At 30.4% G+C, this 24,533-nt stretch overlaps 2 protein-coding genes across 4 annotated transcripts; one reads left to right on the top strand and one right to left on the bottom strand.

Moving 5' to 3' along the window:
- Positions 1-367: 367 nt before the first annotated feature.
- On the top strand, positions 368-11,892 carry LOC108907878 (anoctamin-5). 2 transcript variants are annotated; one of them, XM_018711705.2, is made up of 17 exons: positions 368-646; positions 729-1,105; positions 1,470-1,794; positions 1,884-1,952; positions 2,268-2,330; positions 3,094-3,254; positions 3,307-3,475; positions 3,549-3,781; positions 5,600-5,760; positions 5,937-6,169; positions 6,218-6,394; positions 6,452-6,655; positions 6,706-6,955; positions 9,186-9,391; positions 9,445-9,605; positions 9,676-9,929; positions 11,574-11,892. In XM_018711705.2, the coding sequence occupies exons 2-17, from the start codon at positions 753-755 to the stop codon at positions 11,750-11,752; spliced, it is 3,198 nt and encodes a 1,065-aa protein (XP_018567221.1). In that variant the 5' UTR covers positions 368-646; positions 729-752; the 3' UTR covers positions 11,753-11,892. The 2 variants fall into 2 exon arrangements, with proteins under 2 accessions (XP_018567221.1, XP_018567223.1); XM_018711707.2 differs by lacking the exon at positions 2,268-2,330.
- Positions 11,893-18,336: 6,444 nt separating this feature from the next.
- LOC108907867 (protein lifeguard 4-like) lies at positions 18,337-23,473 on the bottom strand. Of its 2 annotated transcripts, none has more exons than XM_018711690.1 (5): positions 23,366-23,473; positions 22,931-23,201; positions 20,753-20,858; positions 18,921-19,072; positions 18,337-18,842 (listed from the first exon to the last, which is right to left on the bottom strand). In XM_018711690.1, the coding sequence occupies exons 2-5, from the start codon at positions 23,167-23,169 to the stop codon at positions 18,590-18,592; spliced, it is 750 nt and encodes a 249-aa protein (XP_018567206.1). In that variant the 5' UTR covers positions 23,170-23,201; positions 23,366-23,473; the 3' UTR covers positions 18,337-18,589. The 2 variants fall into 2 exon arrangements, with proteins under 2 accessions (XP_018567206.1, XP_018567207.1); XM_018711691.1 differs by lacking the exon at positions 23,366-23,473 and adding an exon at positions 23,274-23,339.
- Positions 23,474-24,533: the final 1,060 nt, after the last annotated feature.

The raw sequence follows: 24,533 nt of genomic DNA, 5'->3' as shown, positions 1-24,533 counted from the left end.
CTTCTTTCGATGTGTGAAATTTTTTATTTTTTTTTAAAAATAACCTTTAACTGATCCTTTCGGCACAAGGACTTCTTTCATAAATTTTTTTTTCACGTGATAAAATAAGTACCCAAATAAATAAAAATGAGATACATATGGCGTTGAAGTTGAAAAAATTAAAATTATTTTCCCCTATTTTTTTTTTAATTTAGCATACGAAAAACGAGTGACATGCAGTAATAAATAATGACATATTTTCGGTAAATAAATTTTTTAAATCTTGTAGGCGTATTCAATGGTAGTTCCAGGTAGACAACTAATTTTCGTAGAAGTTCTAATGTCTCATATCTGTCATCTAATTCTGTTTTTTGTCAAGTCTGAAATACAGTCACACCGTCCAGTCATCTCATTTCTTTTATTGTACTCAAATATAAATTATACAAAATTAAAAACAAAGTAAAACATTTTTAAACAGAGATTCAAAAGTCAGTGTTAAAAAAATAGAAACCATTCGACTTCGAAACACAAACATTTTTACTTGGCAAACAATGTATTTTTAAATTTATGTGAATGTTATAAATAGGTAAAGGTGGATGAAAAGAATTTTTATTTTAAAGTAGCGATTCCAGCTTATTTACCACTTGAACGAAAATAGTAAGTACTTGTGAGTATTATTTTTAATTTTGTTAAGGTCAAAATGTGCCCATTCAAAAATAATGCATTATTTCTCTTTATTATCGGTAAAGATGCAAATTAATTGATGATTGGGAATGTCTTTAGAAGAACAAAATGAAGTCAAGCACAAACTATATTCCTCAGACAAATCCCCATTGTTACGTACACTTTCAATCCCTGAAGGAATTCTGTATAGAAATGGTGAATACGTGAAAAGTAAAAACGTCTTTTCTGTTAATCATGCAAACTCTGCAGAATACACTCGTCCATCTTCATCACCCACATATAAATCAGTTAGAGATAAAAAGAAATCTTCAAACGAACAAAATTACTCGAATAAAGTATTTCTTTATGATTGCAAAAATGAGCAGCAGGATATAGCTGCTATGTCTGTGGGGAGTTTGTACCGAAGTGCGGAAGATTTGGAGTCAGATTTAGATACTGATAAGTGAGTATATTACCTAAAATTTATGTTGCACTTCAAATTATTCCAAATTCTCTCTTCTGATGATCTACTTTTCTGCAGTTATCTTCCTGGATTCTAGAACTTTGAATTGTTCGCAACATACAACACTAATTTTGAAATATATTTTATAATTATGGATGTTTCATAGGTGGAACCACCACTTTATTAATGTAATTATAAGTTATCAGTTGTCCCTTGTGAATAATGTGTTTTAACTAATTAAATTGAGCTGTGGAGTATACTCAAAATATAAAAACTGCCTTTGCTTTTAAAAGGACTGTCAAGTACTATAATGATGAAGGGAAGCATGAAATACCGATATTAATTAAAATATACAATTTTTAAGGGATTTTATGGACGGAACTCAGTCAAAACCAGAAATTGTGATAAAGCAAAATTCTTCCAGAAGTGAGTATTTCTTACCAAATAATATTGAGGCTCCATACCGAAAAGAATCTAGTCACATTGCAACTAAATGTGCAAAACCAAAGATATTTTTTATTGATGGGATAAGATCTGTTGATTTCGTATTAGTTTGGGATGCTTTTGGTGAACAATCAGTAACTCCAGAAGCATACGTCAAAAGACAAATTTTTGAAAATAATTTGTTGAAAGAAGGCCTTGAGATTGAATATGAAGCACAAGCACAAAATGGGCTTAATTTTATTAAGGTATACCTAATTATATTGTATATCTTGCAAAATTGTTTTTTAATAGCAATCTTGTAAAAGTGTTTTCTTTCCTCAAATTAATATTTTAGATTCATGCACCCCGAGAAGTGTTGAGAAGATATAGTGAAATTTTGAAATTGAGGATGCCTATGAGAGAGGTAAGTGTTTGGTATGAACTGGTTTTTAATATGAGTAAATGAATTTAAAAGAATTGGTATGCAAGATTATTAACAGTGAGATTCTGACGATGACCATTGTTATTTTTATATCGGATGTTTTTCGAGCCACATCATAAGGATTTTGGTTATCTTAAGAGATACAGCGTTGATCAAAATAGGCGGAATGCGGAATTTGACGACGAACAATTTTGGAGTTATTGGCAAAAAAATGAAAATTTTGTTAAGATAACTGAGATCCCCTTGATGTGACTTGAAAAAAGGGCACCCCATCTATTGAAAAACATTTCTGTTTAGGAATTATGTAGTAATCCAAAGGAATGCCAACAATCTAATGTGTTAAATAATATTAGTAAGAAGGTATTAATTATATACTAGCTCAGGGTTTTTACTAACAAGGGTTACAGTTTGTAATTTTTTTAATGATATACTAACCAACTTATGCCTTTTTTAAACTAGTAACAGACTCTAATGATATATTTTTTTAACTAATCTAAATATCTTGGTAATGGGTTTCTTCACTTGCCAGTTGCAAAATGTTCTTGGTCCAAATTCCCAGAATAATCAAATACATTAATACTACTGATTTTTTAGTAAGCTACAATTTCTAATAATGTAGATACCTTTTTATTTTTAGCAAGATGATAATGAGCTTATAATATGATTTTCACATAGGATTTCATAACAGTTGTTTGTATAGTCTAAAAAAAAGACCTACTTGCTGTCAGTGACACACTTATGTTTTCTTAGAAAATAAATAAATATTAGGTTATTCTGGAGAACAGGTACCATTTTGTCTTCTGTCGACAGTACCCTTTCCATACATACCCCATAGTAACGAACAGAGAATAACGATTGTGGAAAAACATTTTTTAATAATATAATTAGGTTTATTAAGAGAGAAGTCTTGGTAACTCATTTATGCTTCTGTATTAACTATATTCTCAAATATTTAAAAATATAAATTTTTATTATAATTGAAAAATTGTATTCCAATCCATTTCTCTCTTTATGCAAGTTAAAAATTTTTTTACGTTGAAGTATAGGAGTTGTAAATACTAGTAACCAAGAATTTCTCCTGAAGGTGAAAGAAAATTAGTAAATCGGTTAGAATTTATTGTAGATTCCAGCACTTAGACAGGTATCAACTCAGACAAATTTTCTAGTAGAAGGGATAAATAATCAGTGGGACAAAATAAAATCTTGGATTTTTGTAGATAAAAAGACGTTTCCTGATAAGGGACATCGATTCACTGCAATTTATAGCCGAGACAGGGAATACTTGTAAGGACTCTAGAATTTTAATGATATGTTACTTTTGATAAATCTCTTTTAGGTTTGATGTAAATTCTCCTTGTTTTTTTACATCAGCGATCCATTCAAGAATTATACAATTTATTTTAGATAGAAAGAAATTTAGTAATAACCCTCAGAGTGATTTTTCTTTTGGAATCGAAAGGTTGTTGGATGAAAAGGCGTACCTAGCTGGGTATCCACTTCACGATGTAAGTAATAATTAATGTCCATTGTGAAGACACTTCTTCATTTCACTTCTTTTGTTATGTTATTAATTTTTAGGGAGATCTGAAAATACCTGGTTCCACACGTAACTTACTTTATACAGAATGGGCATCCATTTGTAAATGGTACAGATATCAACCTCTCGATTGCGTGAAGGAATATTTTGGAGTGAAAATAGCCCTGTATTTCGCGTGGTTGGGTTATTATACACACATGCTGACACCCGCGGCACTGGTTGGTGTAGCTTGTTTTATTTATTCCTGTGCCACACTGTATAACAATCAACCCAGGTAAGTGAGTACATATTTTGTTACAGTAAACAAGTTTTCGGTCGACCTCATCATAAAATGTAGTTTCACAAATTTATTTCTTAATGAAAAGTGTCATCGTAAATATTTCACAGACTCAATAACTTCACATTCTTTATAACTGAACAGAATGAGTTACTGGTTGTGAAGTAATAATGGACGTGAAATAATTGAATCTGTGAAGTATTTGCACATGTAAAATAAGATGATGTCTAAAAAGTGATATTAAATTAAAGATATTGATTAACAAAGCAAAGTCAAATTGTTAAGAAGGCTGTATAGCAAACAGGCAACCAGCAATACATTTTTATATATTTTATTACACATATGAATCAATGCACAAATAGCAGACTTTCCTCCATTCTAACACAGATTTTCTATAAAATGGAGTTAGTTTGATACTCAAATTACTTTTTGTTGTAAAGAAATTTGTAATTTGCCACTTTTTAATGAGTGGCCTTGTAAATTACAAACTTCTTTACACCAAAAAGTAATTTGAGTTTCAAACTAAATCCATTTTATAGAAAATCTGCGGTAAAATGGGGGAAAGTCTGTTATTTGAGCATCAATTCATATTTAGACAAACTGTGTAATAAATTCTATAAAAATGTATTAGTGGCGGCCCATTTGCTATAGAGCCCTCTTAAGGTCGATGGAAAAATTTAATATATGCTTCAGCCAAAACCTGCATTTTTATGGCTTCGTCAAAAGCAGACTCTTACAATTTTTTGGCTTCAATGCATAAATATTTCAATCATTCAGTAAAACAATTTATAAATAATAGATTTCATGCAAAATCAATATGCGATTTAGTTACAGTATTTTATCTTGCCACTGAATGAATAATTTTATTCAAAGATTTTGAGACTTTATTCCTTTATTCAATACACATTTGAATGTATTACAAATCTTAATTTTATTCTTATAATCAAATGCGATTTTATGTAGTATAGAGATCAAATTTTATTATTTTTTTTTTAAATATGGTAGATATTAATCAGTGGCGACTTGCCAGGTGACGCAAGTGACGCATTATCTTATCTAAAATTTCCATTTGGAAGTGCATTTAAAATATTTTTTAATTTTATATAAATTTTATAATTTAGGTATAATTCTATATTGAAAATGTATTTGTTTGTTTTATACACTGAAATAAACAGAATAGTTGCGCGGTGAACATCTTCTAAAAAAACATTGCCTTCGTTGAACGCGAGCATTAACCTCGTACAGCAACAACAATGTATACAACGTGTAGCATAAGCAAGTGACGCGGATCGCAATCAATTTGTATTCCGCTTCACTTCATAGAGTTGTTTTTTTTTCTTTTTAGTCAATAATTACTTAATGAATATGCTTCACCTATTCTTTATGTCAAGAGCCGCCACTATTAATTAACATAAAAAAACTTCTTTCAACTCCATCAACCTAAAATAAAATTTTTGTTATTGGAGGTTAATGGAGTTCAAAGAAGTTCTATGTAAATATATTATATTTATAGAGTAAATTGTCAAAATGCAATGTATTAAAAATATATACGTATAACAGCATATAATACCAAATTGTTGGAATTTAAAACGAAACAACATAAAATACATCATTTAAATATTATGATTTATTTATTCTAAAATAAAAACCGCCAATAAAAAATATTATTTCTAAAATTGGATAAAAGAAAGTCCAAAACATAAAACTGGCTTATTTGGGCCATATGCTGTTGGCAAGCCGCCCAAGAGCATTGAATGTGTTAATAAGATGTAACTGAAATGTGTTTTTAAAGTTTACTTTTTATTGTCAATATAGTGAGGATATTTGTAACCAAAAAATTAAAGAGAAAATGTGTCCACTGTGTAATGTTTGGTGTGACTATTGGGATATAAAGGAATCTTGTGTACATGCTCGAATTACCTACCTCTTTGACAATGCTACGACAGTGTTTTTTGCTGTATTTATGTCTGTGTGGGGTAAGTTGTTCTCATGGTATTAAAATAGTATAATAGTTTTCTGCTTTTAAATGCTATTGCTGACAAAAATCACGAGTTGATTTATATTTATTTGACATAGATATTATGAATTAACTTCAAAAAAAATATTCGTTTGAAAGAGTAGATTGTACTATTAGAAAAATGTACCATTCTAGCTACATTGTTTCTGGAAATGTGGAAAAGGTATTCTGCGGAAATAACCCATCGCTGGGATTTAACAGGTTTTGATATACAAGAAGAACACCCGAGACCCCAGTATTTAGCCCGTCTTTCCCATGTGAAACGAAAACAGGTTAACGTTGTTACTAATACCATGGAACCTCATGTGCCTTTTTGGAGACTCCGTGTTCCGATGACAATTTTCAGTTTTTCAGTGGTTCTGTTATTAGTAAGTTGCATGAAAATGTAATACTGTCAGCTAAAAATTACTTTTTAGGTTACTTTAGCCTTAGCTACTGTAGTGGCAGTAGTTCTTTATAGGATGTCAATTTTGGTGTCTTTGAAAACTATTAATAAATCATCACCTATATTGGTCACCAACAGTTCAGCAATGTTAATTACAACTAGCACTGCCGCTTGTATCAATTTAGTTTTCATCCTCATATTTAATTATGTATGTGATTTAAGAAATTAATTTAAAATTTGAATATATTGTCGGATTTATTTTCAGATCTACACGTTTGTTGCGGAATACTTAACAGAATTTGAATTACTGAGGACACAAACAGAATTTGATGATTCTCTTACGTTAAAAATTTATTTGCTTCAGTTTGTTAATTACTATGCTTCAATTTTTTATATAGCATTTTTCAAGGGAAGATTCGTAGGATATCCAAAAGATTATAACACAATATTTGGATATCGCCAAGAAGAGGTACCTAATACAAATACATAAGTCCAAGTATAATTTATACATGATTTCAGTGTGGTCCGGGAGGTTGCTTAATGGAACTTTGCATTCAGTTGGGAATCATCATGGTCGGTAAACAAGCCATGAATACTGTGTTAGAAATGTTGTTTCCTTTGTTTTTTAAATGGTTGAACACTCTGAAAGTCAAAACTGGTTTGTCTAAGGATAAACTTTCTAATAAAGGTTATCGACCACAGTGGCTGAAGGACTACAAATTGGTGGAATGGGGACCGAGAAGTTTATTTCCTGAATACTTAGAAATGGGTAAGCAACTATAAGTAAGACAATATATACATAGGCACTGTACTAGATGATCCATAAGTAGTGGTGTAACACTTAACTGTCGATAGTAGGAATCAAAATATTAATATTTGGAGCGTTAGTTGCAGCGCATGCCCACTTTGAAACTGCAGTAAGCGTTGTTGGCAAATCTCATAATTTACAGGAAAGATTGTTAAAAGCAAATTTCCATACCAACCGCCATGAACCGCCTCTTTGTAGTGTTATTTTTATTGAATGGGTGTTTGCCATGAGCGCTATCATCTCACATAAACAAAAATTGATTTGTTTTTAAATAAGATTAACTGTAAAACGGCGCCCAACAAGTAATCCCAAAAACTCAAACAGTAATAAATAAATCAAATATACAGAAATAAGTAAATCTGTTTACTCAGCTGATTTTTACGACATATGACATACTTGAAATTTTGTAGCGCTCATACCAGGATCCTCTTGGAATTTAAGATTTTGGGTTAAAGTACTCACTCTCCAAATTTGTTCACATCCAACATTAGCATTGTCGTTGAAAGCTTCCTGTGATCTCTTATGGAGGTTCGATAGATCTCTTGCGGGGCAGGTGGTACGGGAGGGAAGCCTATGCTTATAAATTGGAGTTTTGTTGCAGTACCAATATTACATAAACTAATTTGATGGAACTAGATATGATATATGCGAATGAAATTTATGCAACACATATTAGCTCACATATATTTTGCGTGTTTAATGCACAGCAATTAACTTTTTATTTATATAAAAGTGTCTATGTATTCATTAAGAGCTTGTAACACTATGGGTGAAATCTGGCAACATTGCACATCAGTATGGCATGGTGGTAAGAGTTAGGTCGACTATCAACTGTTCTTAGCGGGTATACCATAAACATGAATGAACATCCAAGATACAAAGGAAAAGTAATGACTAAAAAGCAATATAAAAGGCATATGAAACAGATAAGATGTGGATTGATGAGAAAAAAATAAAATGTGCAAACTGGGAATCCCTATGATGACTATCAAGAAGCTCGGAGTATGGTAGTGAGACGTCGCGTCGCCTTGTCGAATTGAAGGTTATGACAGAACATCTATCTGTTCATTTTGCAAAGAGATTCTTTTAATTTTTGTTTCAAATTGCTATTATATTGCATTAGATCACAACAAATTTATTTAATAGATGTTATTGCTGTATATATTTTTGACTGGAATAATTTTATAGTAATCGAGCTACTCAAATATAGCGCGTCAGTTGAGGCGTTAAATACAGTGTACAGCGTTGCCATATTTAAATTCAATCTCAATAATTACATTGTAAGTGCATATTTTTATTGTTTTAAAATGTTTAGTAAAATTTAATTCTTTAATTAAAATTTTATATTCCCGATCCTAACCATTTTTAAGAGCAATATTCACGTTTGATGAAAGTTTTTTTGCAACTTCCTTAAAAGACTGTGTATAAGAGCATAATTTTTAATATCATTTTTCAAAAAAACTACGTTGGCAATCGATCTGATATTTTTGCATGAGCCAGTTTGCATATTTATTAACAGATTTTAATTGCTTTGAAAACGTTCTTACCATTTTTTTTTGGTATCGAACCTCCTTAATTGTTGAACCAATCTTACAAACATTTTCTTATTTTATTTGATTAAAAAAAAATTCAGATTCGAATTCAGGAGAAGACATACTATAACCCCTAAAAACTGATCCTCACTTAAAGTTACACCCTGTATATATATTTTTGACAAACTGTTAAAAATATTTGCATGAAAATTTTGATTTTCACTTTTCTCAAAACAAATTGAATTTAGAGATTCAAAAAACTATACTTTTCTATTAAGAAAATGCAGCAAATTCTACTGTAAAGTTGCAGGTAAAATATCTAGTGCACTCTAGGAGTTAGATCAGAGTTAAAGATGTAACATAAATTTCTTCACCAAACAACCTTCAACCATCAACGTTCACAAGAGAATATTTAAAAAAAACAAAAAAATATATTTTTCTTTGACACCCTGTATCCATTTTACTATCAATATTTTATTAAGGCATGATTAACTATTCACAGTTAAATGTTTAATTACTTACGAATGACCCTATTAAACTGTTTTTAAAATTATTCCATGGTGTGTCTTTGCAAAGAGACATATGTGTTCCATACGTTTTCTCTGTTATTACCCTCTGATTAATATCTTTTATTCATCCATTTAATCTTTTTCTTTCAGTTCTACAATATGGTTTCGTTACCATATTTGTAGCTGCATTTCCATTGGCTCCATTTTTTGCCTTATTGAACAATATTCTAGAAATGAGATTGGATGCGAAGAAATTGCTAACTTTTTATAGGAGACCAGTCTCTCAGAGAGTTAAAGATATTGGTGTATGGTATAGGATATTAGATTCCATAGGAAAGCTTTCTGTAGTTACTAACGTAAGGTATATTTGCGTTTATTATATCAGTCATTTTTATATATTTAATTTCAGGGTTTTATTATAGCCTTCACCTCAGAATTTATCCCTAAATTAGTTTACTTGAGTCAGCACCATACTTTAGATAATTATTTGAACTATTCGTTGTCATACTTTAAGACAGATGATTTTCATAATGATTCCAAACCTCAAAATTCATATGAAGAAATTTGCAGGTAAGGTCATTCACAAAAAATTGCCTGGAAAGATGCACGTTACTGTTCAATTTATTTTCTTGTGATTTAGATATCCGGATTATAGAGAACCCCCCGATACTCCTAATGAATATGCCAGAACGTCAATGTACTGGCAGATTTTAGCAGCAAGATTAACGTTTGTGGTTATTTTTGAAAATATTGTCGTTTTTGTGATGATAGTTGTGAAGTGGTGTATTCCGGACGTACCTGGAGAACTCCGTGACCAAATTAGACGCGAGAATTATGTTACAAATGAAATAATAATCAAGCAGGAAACAATAAGGGCACAAAATGGACATTTGTGTAAGTATAAACAATTAATCATAAATTTCTCATGTATATAACGTGTACAAGATAAGGATGTCTATAATGAGGATATCGACAGTGGAACGAAGTAAAGAGTGAAAGATTCAGAGTGATCGAAATTATAAAAAGTTGAAAATTCTCCAAACAAATCTTTTTATTATTTTTTTTCATCTAGCGGACTATTAAAGCAAAAAAAGAGGGAAAGGTTTCTCACCAACAAATATTTTTTTTAAATACGGCGCCCTGTCTTTAAAACGCACATTTCTAAAGCAATTTTAATTCTGCGTTTACTGATGTGTCACTTGTGATTTAATTACATTTCGTGTATTTTTCTCTCTCCTTTCCTTTATTTAATAAAAGATGTCATTGAACTTCTCCTAAGGTCAAAGAAAACTCAAGTTATTCCGGTTATTTTATTACCTAATGACCAACAATTCTTCTAATTACCTTTTATTTTTTTTTCTTTTCTACTTTTGTAATTTAAGGGCCCTAGCTTCTAAATAAATTAATAAGTATAATAAATAAATAATATTTTTGTTTTATGTACTGTATCTACGTAAATTCTTGTTACAAGTCTTAACGATACAAGACGTTTATTTAATTTTGAGCTTTTTGAAGACGTTTATTTAATTTCGAGCTTTTTGTGGCCTGAGAAAGATTAATTCTACTAATTAGGTTATATTAACATTTTCAAAAAATTTTTGTTGGTTGAAATGTATCTGAAATATAACTAATGCAGTTCGGCAATTGCGTACGCTGTCATGTCAAGAAATTTAAAAATAATTTCACTGTGTGAAAGGTGAGCTTATCATTTGTGTATCTGTATCATTAAAATGGCTTCTGAAGTAGTCTTCTTCAAACACGTTTGATTATTTTGTTTTATTACTATTCATATCTGTATTTTCATTAACAGTCATCCACATTTTTATTGCACTAAAGTTTAACAATAAATACTTTCAGTTTTCTTCTTTTATACAATGTATGAGGATCTACAATCATCGACTTTGGGGAAATTCATTATCGATTATATGCAATGAAATATTATAAACCTTGAACATAAAAACTAGGTCCCTGATTTTTTTTCTGCATTTGTCTCTCGATATGCCCTTTTAAAGTGATAAGATTTCAGCTTAACAAAATCGTTCCATCACAGTGTAAATCAAATTTGAAAGGTATCACTTGGTTGTTGAGACATTTTAAAAATTCTTTAGATGGAAATATGTTAAATGAAACTATTTACAGTGCTACTGAAGAAGGATACAGGTTCTTTCTCGACCTTATCTTTTCTCTCCCACACACTGAACTGTTAAGTTCTAGTAATTAAACTGCCACAAACATCAATGACTACAGAATTAAGACAGCTTTTTATTTTAACCTTAATAATAGTTCCAGGAAAAAGTTAAATGGAAAATGTAAAAAATATATTTGACGTCAGTTTCAATGGCCCCCTAATAGTGCAATATCAAATTTGAGACACCTTGCGTCTTATCATTTTGAAATTCTGCATGATAATCCCTACATTCCCTGAATCATCCTTGATCGTCCCTTGAAAGGTATACAAAAAAATTCATTTCCGGGTCTGTTAATTCGAAAAGAAATGAGCAGCTAAATATAACAAAAATAAATTATCCCATATTATAGATGCATCACCTAAGAAAATTGAAAAGATCCGGAATATAAATGAAGCACCTGCTAGCCCGGAGCAATGGGATCGACTGATTAGTAAGTCTTTGTCAGGCAGTGAATTTGATTTGTTAGTTCATCATAAAGAACACGAAAATTCCGGACCCTCTGGAGTGCAATCTCCTTCATCTGTATGATTTTAAGTTCCTAAACCTAGTCTTCGTACATATTTTTGTACTACAAGTGCAATAACCAGTGTACTTAGTTTTATTGATTATTTTTCTGACGGATTGTTGTTGGTGTTATACAGAGATATACAGAGCGTTCATAAATTATTACAAGCCAAAAATTCTTAAATCTTAGCGTCATCAATATTAATGGTTCGTTTACAATGAACAATGGCAATCCGTTATGTCTACGTCGAAGATAATGCGATCGCTGATTTGTTGCATAAAATCTCGTGAAAAACTACACCAATGATCAGCCGGTGAATCAGAATATTGTGTTTTAATGTAATCTTGATAGTTTTAATTTTATCGAAATATAATTGCCATCGTGGAGGAAATAAAACTACTATTCCAAACAAAATTACTGGTCAAATGGCTTGTAGTCATTTATGAGGGCTTTTTATATGTATATCTAGTTTTTATTTATATTTGTTGATAAATTTAGTCGATTATATTTATATATAAATGATTTAAACATTCGAAGCAGAATTTTTGCAAAGTAAAAGTTTTTAAGTTAAACTCTTGTTTCATATGAAGCACAGATTTTTGAGCGAAATAAATCGGATTTTCCTTAAAATATTCTTTAAACACGTCTTCAAGATATAGGATGTTAAAATTATGATTTAAAAAAACGGTTTTTATTAATAACTCGTGGACTTTATCCTCTCCTGGCACCTATTGTGTAAATTTTATAAAAAAAATCAAAGTGTTAAGGGAACAAAAGTGGGTTGTGATAATTTTTTTGTACATTCCTATGATTATTATATTTTCAACTAGGTATTTCTAGTTACTTTTTCACTTTTAAAATTTTGATTTTGGGCGTAGTTTGCGAGACATTACAACTTGCTTGAATATGGACCCATTTGCTGGTGTTTTAATTTCTTTTCTCTTAAATCAATGAAATGAGATTTACAAAAACATCCTGGGGGTTTCTTATTAATGGCTAACAGCCAAATTAGTTTTGCAATTAGGGGTTTTAAAAAGTTTTTTTTTTTATATATTTGTCTAGCATAAAATTAGTGGTTTCAGTTTGATGATTATAAAAATGAATTTCAGAAATCTAAAATTATAAATTTTCCAGCATATTTTCTCTCATCCGAATGTGTATTTGTGAAGGAACTTTCAATTTATTCAATGGTCTTTTCCGTTTGTGTTATTTTCTGAGTTCCAGTTTTAAAATCGTAAGTTTTAAATTAATTTAATTTTTTAAATGATCTGTATTAAATAATTAAGTAAATTAAGAGAACATTTAACCAAAACTCTTGCCGAAGTTGATATTTCAAAATACATCATTGTTTTTAAAATCATACCAAGCTTTAAGTTAAGCTGTAAACAAAAATATTCTGAGCACATAACCCACGAAGTTACAATATCTTAAAAATTAAACCCTAAATCAAAATTTTGCAAAAATGAAATGAAAAAAAAATAAATGAACGTTTGGCAAAAATAACTTGAGTGTAAATGGCTACTGCAATCTCCTTTCTCCCGTTTGCCCTTTTGACCAAAACGACGCAAAAAGTAAGTCAGCATAAAATACAGGTCTGTTGAATATTTAAAAAGATAGTGAGTTATTAGTAAAAATATTTTTAAATTTAGGTTTGATACCTTGTATCTTGAACATGAGGTGCCATTATAAAAAATTACATAAGGCAAGTCCTAATTATTATCAGCCAAATATGTGGTTCACAGCTTGACCTACATTTTTGTAGCATCTTGTGTGATGCTTTTTGTTGTAATTAAATTACCGATTTATTTAGTTACAAAGCAGTTACAGTTGTAATGGAAATTTTATTAACCTGTTTCAAATGTTCTAATTTGTGATATCATATTTAACTTGCTTTAGCGTTTTACCTTTTTGTGTAATAGCAGTTTGAATAATGTAAAAAATATTCTCACTATCTTGAACTAAGTCGGAATTGAAGTAGAATGTAAAAATCTGAAAATATGAAAGGCTCGTAATTCATCTTAAACTTGTGGCTTTTAATGGGGAAAAGTAAAATTCTCAGTAAGGCAAACTATATAAATCTGAAATTATATTAGATTACATATTTTTAAGATGTATAAAGTACATTTTCATGTGTTTGTGAATTATGGACGTTATGTACATCTTTTTCTATTAAAAAAAAAAATAGTACAACAAATATAAATATTATATTTCTCGAATATATCAGTTACTAATACTAAAAAACAAAGATCCTTCTGCCCATCTAGATTTAAGTAGACTTACGCTTAGATAAATACATGATATTTATATTTGTTGTGCTAGCAAATCCGCATCTTTTAATTTTTCGTTATGTATGTCAATATTCTTTATACTTTTTAAATAATTTTCTAAGAAAGTGAAGTAGGTTTCCTTTTTTTTTTTTCAATTACTGAGAGGCTAGCTGATCATGTGATAACCAAATCGAAATATATATTTTATATTAATTCATACAAGTTATACGTTACCAACCATTGATATTCTATTTACTGACTTAAGTTTAGTGAAAATGGACAACATTGGACAGAAAAAGATTTCTGACCTAACACATTTAGAGGATTTCAGGAATGAAACTAATAGTACTTTTTTATCTAATTGAATATGTGTATGTGCCACCCATATATGAAAAGAAAATTAAATTTTAAATAACTAACACCTACCAGAAGGAATCAGAAAATTAAATTAAATTATTTGAGCTCACTATAAAAATGCCACAAATAAGTAATTACAGACAATATCATAAAACCTGGTGTTACAAAGATTACAAGCAGTTTAGGTCAGAAAATGTTTGTTGTCCACGGCTGTACATGTCATCACTAATGATTCGTTAGCCATTATTATAAGGCTTATTATTTACATAATTTTTTATTTGATGATGATGATAGTACATGGGCTTTATTTTGATATAATAAAATTATAATATGTATAATACTTCCTGGTTTATACAAACTTGGAGAGGATATTTGAAGAATAAATAAATTGAGGTACAAAAACTCGATTCGCCGAAATATTTTATACAAATTGATACAATGAATACCTTTTTGGAACCGCTGACTTTACCAATAGATCTGTTTTGTTTACAAGTGTTGGTGCATGCCTCTGGAAATTGTTACACACAAAATGTGCAGTTAACTCTGTTTTTATCAGCGTTTCCATACATTATCACCATGTTAATTCATTTTTCAATTTAATTTTTATGCAATTTATGACCACAAATATTCATCTCTTTTTATGTAATATGTAAAACCCCATTCACAATCAATTCGCGGGCGAAGTCTGACTTGGCCACGCGTGCTTACCTTTCGCATTTCAATGTAACCATTCAGGATAAAATCTCGAGCTGGCAAACGAGTTGAAGTGCGCGTGAAACCTCGCAAGCTGCAAACTTTGACGTCCGTGCCGACTTCCGTGCCGGTTACGGGATATGCGCAATATGATTGTTTTAATAAAATGTCAACATAATTTTAATTTGATGGAATTTTAAAATTAGTTTAACCATTATGTTGATTAACCACAATGGAAGAAAGGGAAACTGATTATCCCCTCTTTTACAGGTAACAATGCTGTTGTTGTTACTTAAAAAGACAGCTATTATAGCAATTCGAGCAAAAAAAACTCCATTAAAAGGTCTTGGGGGAGTAAGACCAATTCTAACGGCCCGTAGAAATCATGAATTTTATGAAAATGTTCTTCGGGAGCAGCTTGGAATTGGCTCATTTTAATTATTATTATGGATTATTATTGTACATTTTAATTTAAAATTTTGAAAACAAACAAAATATAAATATAACCTAAAGTATACAGCTAAAACAGCTGATTTAAGTTGAAGCCAACGCGCATGTACCAAGTGTCGCCTGAATTTTATTCTGAATGGTCAAATCCGTGCAGACTTTTGTGCCGAAGTGTAAGTTGGCTAGCAAATTGATTCTGAATGCACCTTAACTCGAGGAATTTTCCAGAGATTCTCAATAAGTTTTAACAATTTTAATTCAGTATTTTGATTATTGAAAATGTTTGTTATTATTGAGTTCTATCTACCATTAACAGATCCTCTCCAAGTTTGTAAACACCCTATATATCTCATATATCTTTGTGCTAAACTGTACATTGAAAGTATACTGCCACATGATACAATTCTTTACTAAGTGCTCCAATTAAAATTATGTACTTGTGCAGTTGTACAGGGTGATCAAATTTCTCAATGTGTCTTATATACGCATCATAAAAGGTTGTAGATAGACAGACATTTTTTAAAATGAACACGGCAAATATTGTTGATTGCAAATATGTCTCTTCATCACTATGTTGTGCATTGTTCTTCCTACCACACCACACCATGTTTATTGTTACTCTGCAAGCGTTTCCTACATGTAGGTAGCAGTATCCTCTCTACAACCTTTCTGGCACTTATATGGAGCCTTCATAAATAATTACAAGCCATGTGACCGCTAAGCTTAGGCAACTCGACTTTAACATTATTAATATTGATTCGTTTACAATAAACAATGACAAACCGTTGTGTCTACACTCGAGATAATGCGGTCGCTTATTTGTTGAATAAAATCTCGTGAAAAATTATACCATCACTAAGCAGTGAAACATAATGTTGTGTTTTAATGTATTATTGATCTTATTGTTTTAATTTTACCGAAATTTAATTGACATGAAGGAAATAAAATGACTAGTCATGTGGCTTGTAATCATTTATGAATGCTGTGTACAAGGTACGTTTGAAAACCGATATTTACTTTGAGTCACCCGTGCATATATTTAATTCTTTTATCTGTGATATTTTGCATACAGGATATTAAAGAGATATGTTCAGAGCCTCAACAGCTTGTGACTAACTTTATTTTACAAAATTTAAAGCTTTACTACTACCTAAATTGGGGCAATATATAAGGTATATTTAGAAGAAATGGCTATTTGAAAAGTGATATAACGTGATATTTGCGAAAATTGTCCCGGTTTAGATTACTTGGTTCAGTTTTCATTAACACCTTTATATAGTTATAGATAATGAACTGAATTTTGTTAGTAATTTTCTGTGATTTATTTGCTGTTGCTAACTTATTTAAAAATATTTATTGCCTTAATTCTTAAAGACTGTATTATATTTATCAAGCTATATTCAATACGTTTTCATTTGCGTAATGGCATAATTGCGATTGAATCTAATTTGATCAATACTCTTGTTGATTTAGAGTTTGAACGTGAAAAAATTATTAGTAGACATTTTATTGCATATGATAGGGAAGGGCATGTAAAATGATAACATCAAGTGACGCTAACTTGGAAAATAAGTGGCAAATTTACGTGTTTTTTTCACTTTTTCTTACTGGTCACGAAAATGTGGACGACCTATCGGAAAATTTGTCATTTTATGTTGTAGGCAAATTACCTACAGTTTAAGGTATTTAAAGTCATATTTTACCAAAATGCCAACTGTAAAATAAACACGGAGAAATAAGTTTTCGAAAATTGCGCATTATTACTGCAAAAAGCGGTGGATGTTGATGAAATTTATGGAAAAGACGGTCAATGCAATGACCAACATGTGTGCCAAAGGCCGATTTGATTGACTATGAATGAAATTGTTGCTCCAGATATTTGTTAATAAATTAATTACGTTTGATTTCTTGCAAGTAATTGTTTAATTACTAAACGTTAATTTTAGAAAAGTTTCAAAAAGTTGAAATTAAGTAGCCCTTTACAACTAACAAAGTAGGACCTGTAAGACAGCGTTATAAACAAATTGTCCCAGGGTCAGGCAAAAGCCGCTCGGGAATTCACTCTTTGCATTAAATAGAACTTATTTTTATGGTAATTTAACAAAAAAGGGAAATTACTTACCTCTCTTTGTTCCCAAGATAGCTTTTTTGTATAACATTAATTTTTAATTAACTACTGGACGTAACAGACCGGGATTTTAGAGACAATTAAAAAAAGGGTAAAACTTTTATTTTCGGAAAGTTTTACATTGATAGTTCATGTAGTAAATGTGCTAGCAGCAGTTTAGTTAAGTTGTTAATTAATGACCTGCACGCGGGAGCGCCGGGCCCGCGCACGCGCGTGAACACCGCTCTCGTCAAACGCGAGTATTTTTACTTGAACGTTTCAAATTCGGTTCAGGCAGGTGAAAAAACACGTAAATTTTGCCTTATTTGCAATTTGCCAACTTTGGAGTTACTTTTTTCATTTTTTCAAGTTTTCAGATTTTATGATCTAATTTTATTGGAGTACAAATGCCAACTTTATTCAAAAACTACTCATTTTATAGCAACGCAAAAGAAACGATTGAATATGGCTTTAAATTTAGAAAATTGTATGTAAAATGTCATTTTCATGAAGTTATCGATATTAAGACTTGATATTTCTAACAATTTAATAAAACCTAGGTATCAATTTTAGGTGGGGGCAAAATATTTGCATGTATTTTTATAAATTGTAATAACAGGTAAATATACATTTAAAAATTTTGTTTTTTTTTATAATTGTGGTTGATACCTTGAGATTTTGAGAGAATACATTTTTTTTTTCTTAAAAAAGGGATATAAAGAACCGACAAAACAAATGGAATGGAATAATTTATTAAAAAAAATTTCTTAGTGGAAAAAGAAGCTAGTATTTCCTATATCACTGCTACTTTTTAATACTTTATTAAGTTGTTACTGATTGCACTTATAATATATTGACTCATATTTATTGTAGTAGCCGTTATACATCACACATAAAATAACACAGACAAGGTGCGGTGTCAAAAATATAATACAAAACAATACAATTTTGTGGGGGTATCACAAAATGGGTTAAATATATACACACAATTACTGCCTGTTAACGGCTTGTAGAATACGCAGAATATACAAGAACAAGTTAACGATATCCATATACAAATTAATTGTTGCCAAGATATATTCTTCGGGGGACAAAGTTTTCATAATAAGTTGAGTGTCGAAAATGATGAAAAGCGAAAATACCAAGGCACCACTGAAACCAATTGCTATCTCGAAAATGGTGGATTGTAAGAACACTTGCATAAATCCTCCTATTATCAATATACAGAGACCAGCGAATAATCTAAAAAGTAAATTTGAAAATAGTAACATTGCAGTCGTGAAATGTTTTCATTTGATTTATTAACGTATAAATACTCACGCAGAATGTATGGCAGAGAAATCACGCTTGGTTTGAAAGGTGTATAACGTCAACCCTGCCAGTACTACGAATGTTAGCAGCAGTGCTTGTAAGACGACAGCTTGCGAGTAGAATGTAACGATTACCCCTATAGTGTAAGCCTGAACAATGGTCTGAAAAAAGTTTTAATTGGTACATTTTTAAACACAAAACTGACAAAATATTTGTCGTCAGATGTGGAAAGAAGACTTTTTTACATAATTACATTATCATTACATTTTCATGTGTTAAAGATTATAAACTGAATTTGAATACTCTCAGCACTGAAACATTAAACACGGGACACAATGTGTAAAAAATGAGGAAACGTTTTTCTTATTTAAATTGAATTTCATTCAATATTTTTTTACGTAAACACTTGCTCTCTTTAAACTTTCATTTTTGATATACAGTGCTTCAATTAAGAAAAAACAAACAACTAAACATCTGAAAAAATTAAGATATTGAAATAAAATTAAGTGTGAAAAAATTAAATTTTAATTGAAAACCAGTGACAGATATGTTGAGGATATCCTAAAAAATTGCTAGTCTAGCACATCTAGGAAAAACAGTTATTTTGAAATACAAATTTTATTCTGAACAAAAGTGATTTCTTCGCCATTTTATATATCTTTTATCGTTTTGGTTTGATTTCTAAAGATGACACGCTAAGATAAATGTAAAATTTATTTAAATGATTTTACAAGAGGTGCTCCAAATGGCATCACCAGACCTTAATACATTTTTCAATACGTCTTTTCATATATTCTCCTTATATTTATATATTATAAAGTGGTTGTTATGTGTAGATAATAATCTACAGATAAGTTTTCATGTTTGTTCTTATATTTTGTGCAGTTTCTATTATATTTTATGAATACAATGTCCTGGCCCATGTAAATCATGTACAGTGATTATTACTACACGCTAAATAATAGAATGCAGTAACAATGACAATTTTCCTAAAGCTAACTTATAAATACTAAAAATTATGTTTTATAGTAAAAGTGTTTAAATATTTACAAACAAACTGTATGCGAATCGGCAAAAAATCAGCAAATGTTTTTTTGTACGCGGGAGCGCAAATGGCTGATGGATGACAGATGGAGCCATTTGCACTCCCGCGTACAATGTATTTCCTTTTCGTGATGATACGACGAAAAATAGCTGGGTCGGTTGTCACACCTATGACACGCCGATGAGGACTAATAAGTCCGAAACCGGTCTGTGCCTGGTGGGTAAACTGACAAACGATCCTAGCTGTTGCACTAGGTGTTACGAGTATAATTCAACGCTGGTAGGAGCATATAGCTCCCGGAGTAGTTGTTTCTCGTAACACTGACAACTCAAATGTTTTTTTGTTTAAACGAATATATTTTTCACAAAAAAATTACATGAAAAAATTTAAATAATTTTGATTTTTAATTAATAAATACTCCAACTTAAAACAATGCTCTCCAAGAATATTTATGTGTAAATTTCCACCAAATAACTTTTTTTCAAACTTCACACTCACTTTTCATTTTTTTGAAAACATTGACACTGTATCTCCAAAACAAAAAGGATTCAAGGGCAGATGTTTATATAAAAAAATATTCTTAATCTGGAAGAGGTAAACACTTCTTCATTTTTGATATATTGTTATGTTATACCCCGTATTTATTAAAAACAAGCACATTACTTTACAAATTACTGATGCCATAAATATCATTTTGTTTAAATTTTGTATGAAATTAAATTATTACTGTTTATTAATAAATCACTTATGTAATTGCGTACTATACCTATTACTTATTCTTAAAGATTATACTTACAAATGCGGCAAGAAGTATTAGATTCGTAGGCGATTCCCTTCTTTTAATGTGCAAAGCAAGTAATAATGCGATACTACCAAGGAAAGTGGGCATCAAGATCCAATCACTGAAAAAAGTGGCAAAGTTACCATTTTTTTAATTACTAATTGTATTTTTCCATTACATTAGCACTACATGGTACATTTTACAATCATTTTAGATAACATTTCAATGACTATTTTATAAATAAGAAACTTATTCTGGTCTGTAAACCCTTCACAGTAATATTTGACTTAATTTGCTGACTCCGTTTTGCCTCAAAAACCAAGTAGTGTTTATGACACTATCACAACAATATTGTACAAAACTATGACTTGCCACTTAGCAACCACAAAAAACGTGCATGAAATAATTCAACAATACGAGCGAGGGAAATTGATGAAAAAAATTGCTAGCAAAGTGAATCCACCAATGGAAATATAATTAAAACATCAAAAAACAGAGTAGATGTGGATAGAGTTCTGTTTGACTTCCATTGATGAAAAGCAAGGGATACTGTGAGACATTGCAGCGGTGTAGAACCAAGAAACAGATGAAGTATCGAGGGAATGTTGTCAGTGGATACACAACTCTGGTTATGGCTTTTAAAAGATAAAGTAGCCTTAGAGGCAATAATTATTAACTTTGAAAACTAAATAAAGATTATGTTTAACATGTTAATTTTTGTAAGTGTGTGATACGAATGGCAAGAGAAACCTTCCCCAAGGGGTACTTAAAACGTACAGTAAAATATTCAGTGTCATGATCTGGAGGTGCATACCATCAAAGGGGCTACAAAGACTAGAATTCATTAATACTACCGATAATGCAGGGAAAAATCCAGAAGATTTAGGAATTTTTCACTCCAGAGTTTTGTAGATCCTTGGCTGACGGTATGTTATAAAGGCTAAGTCAGATATTACATATTAATAAATCATAAACAAACTTCTGGTTTTTAAACATTTATATATCATTAATTATTTCCTGAGTAATGAACTTGTAGCAACCGTTATTTGTATAGACAAGGTGAATTTGGAAAACTTTATTTAAAAATTGCATCAAATTTATAACGAAGTGGTGTCCGAGCATTTAATTACGTTTTAACCCAGTAAGTGAATAGTCTAAACCAAAAGTGATCTATACATAATAAAAATAAATATAGCCCACATATTATTTGATACTGATAAATAGATATTCATCAAATTATTTTAGTATCACTTCATATTAATTTTCCTACTGGAAGGTTTCTAAATAATCCAAATACATTTATTTGTCCTTAATAAATAATTCTTTAAGTGAGGTGCCAAAAAAATTCTTATTGTAACAGTTAAAATAGTTTCTTTTCTATTTCACTATTTACCAAATATATTTATTTCATTTGTAAATAATTATACTGGCTACATTTACATTTGGATAATTTAAGTCTTTAATTTTGGTCACATATCTTTATTTTATTACATGTATTATAAATTGTAACATTAAGACCAGGACAATGCAACTGTTATCAATATTGCTGGGATTAAAATTAACTGTATGTTGATAAGATCAACTTAAAGTACTGTACTGAATGAACTGTTCGACATTACCAATGAAATACAACATTAACATAAATGAATTATAAATTTCAACTATTATTATGTACATGAAATATTGCACCATAACAAAACTGAAACAGAAGATGCACACACATTCTACACTCTATGTAAAACCTTGTAACTCTGAAAAATTTGTTTTTTAGATTTTGTACCTGCTGAACTTGTTTTAAATTTCATGCCACATCTGTTTGCAAAACCATAAGTATATATAGATTATAATTAATTGGTTTTGCCGTTATAACATAAAATTAAAAATGTGTAAGTTCTATGTTACCTAGTCTTAAAAATGTGTAAATTATTGGTTTGTATACAAGACCACTAGACTGTTAAAGTTTACATTGATTTAAAGTTGTATATTGCCTTACACAGTTTCAAATTTGAATCAAAACTTAAGACACACATTTGTTTTTTAAATGTTTGTACCCTCTCCTGTAAAATGGGCTAGATTGATACGGTTTGTTATCATTCCCAACAAATATATAATGTATTCCTGATTGACCTTCGGGAATTTTCTTTGAATAACTAAATTAAAATACTTTTGAGATACATAAAAGTGTTTCCTTACTTTGAATGTACAAAATCCTTTATGGGGGGAGTAAACATACATATGCTAGCAATAACGATGGTTAGAAATATTTGCATTGTAAGGAGTCCATAAACTTTCCGAATAAATGCCATGCGAATGGACTTCGTTGCTTGTGCTACATTATTACGATATGCAAAATCATTTTCAATGTCCTCATCATATTCTTTGCCGCCCTGTTCCACATCTTCCTCTAAGATAAGAGGGATTGTTTGGGACATCTTGTAGTTTTATATTTTGTAGTGTTTTATACCTACAACAAATATGCTTATAAATATTGTTAATATCTGTTGACGTGTCAAAAAAATATTTTTACCAATACTACCTTTAATGTATTAAACGTTAAATATAAAAATATATCGATTATTGCATTTTACAATAGTATTGAATAAGTGAAAATTAAAAAAGAAATAATACCTATTTGTACAGAAATGTCACCTGATTCCTGATTAACAACAAAACAGTAACACAGAACACAGAAAAAAACAGCACTGTCACTGAATACGAAATAAAGACGAACACCAAAGAAAGAATTATAGAATTAAAAAACAATAATAGATCATACAGCATCAGTTCACTTGTACTGCTGATTTAATGTGATCTAATCAACATTCTTTGTGTGAGAACTGTACATACGAATGTTTACATGATTTTTTTAACGATTCAAACCGTATCTAAGGCCTGTGTCAAATTATTAAATTTTCCTCAAATCTGTTTTGTCAATACATTTTGAATACGTTCTAGACCTTCTGAACGTTTGTGCGGATTATACCGTATTGCGCATAACCTTTATACCAAGTCAACCATATTAAATGCGGGTATATTTATTCTTTTTTTTTGGACCTATGAGTATCACCCTTGAGCATATACTACACAGTATACAGGGTCGGAAAGTCCCCATGGTTCATCGGCCGTTACGTGAGAGCGATAAAGGAAATCATAGAAATCCGTGCGATAGAGAAAGATGACTATAATGAAGGCGTCTAATAGTCACCGCCCATCTCGCCCTTCCACAAATAAGATCCACTTCTTATTTGTGGAAGGGCGAAATGGGCGGTGACTATTAGACGCCTTCATTATAGCCATCTTTCTCTATCGCACCGATTTCTGTGACTTACTTTATCGCTCTCACCTAACGGCCGATGAACCATGGGGACTTTCCGACCCTGTATATGCTCTAAGGTATCACCAAATTTCTGAAAGAAATTGTTTGCTACCACCTTTATATGCAAAATGTATAATAATAACAACTATATACTACTTGGTTTGAATTAAGATAAGAGATGAGGTGTACAGAAAATTGTTATCTGTGTCTATCGTTGTCTCACCGTACCAGCATGCACCGTACCATTAGATAATATATACAGTACGTTTACAAACAGAGACAACAAATAATTCTTTTTATTGTCTGTTTAAGAAGCAATGTATTGTACTATTGTTAACTGCGTCAGCGATTTTGTCGTTAAAAAACGCAAACAGTAAATGAATAATCAAGGGTAAAAGCAAAAATAATCTATTAATTTGCATATTTGATGAAAGTCTGTAATTTAAAATTATTTATTTACATGAAAAAACTCTAGGTCAT

The sequence above is a fragment of the Anoplophora glabripennis genome, unplaced genomic scaffold (genome assembly GCF_000390285.2).
Source record: "Anoplophora glabripennis isolate ALB-LARVAE unplaced genomic scaffold, Agla_2.0 scaffold213, whole genome shotgun sequence".
Taxonomy (NCBI): Eukaryota; Metazoa; Arthropoda; class Insecta; order Coleoptera; family Cerambycidae; genus Anoplophora; species Anoplophora glabripennis.
The sequence above is the reverse complement of the archived record's forward strand: the minus strand, read 5'-3'. Positions and strand labels throughout refer to the sequence as shown.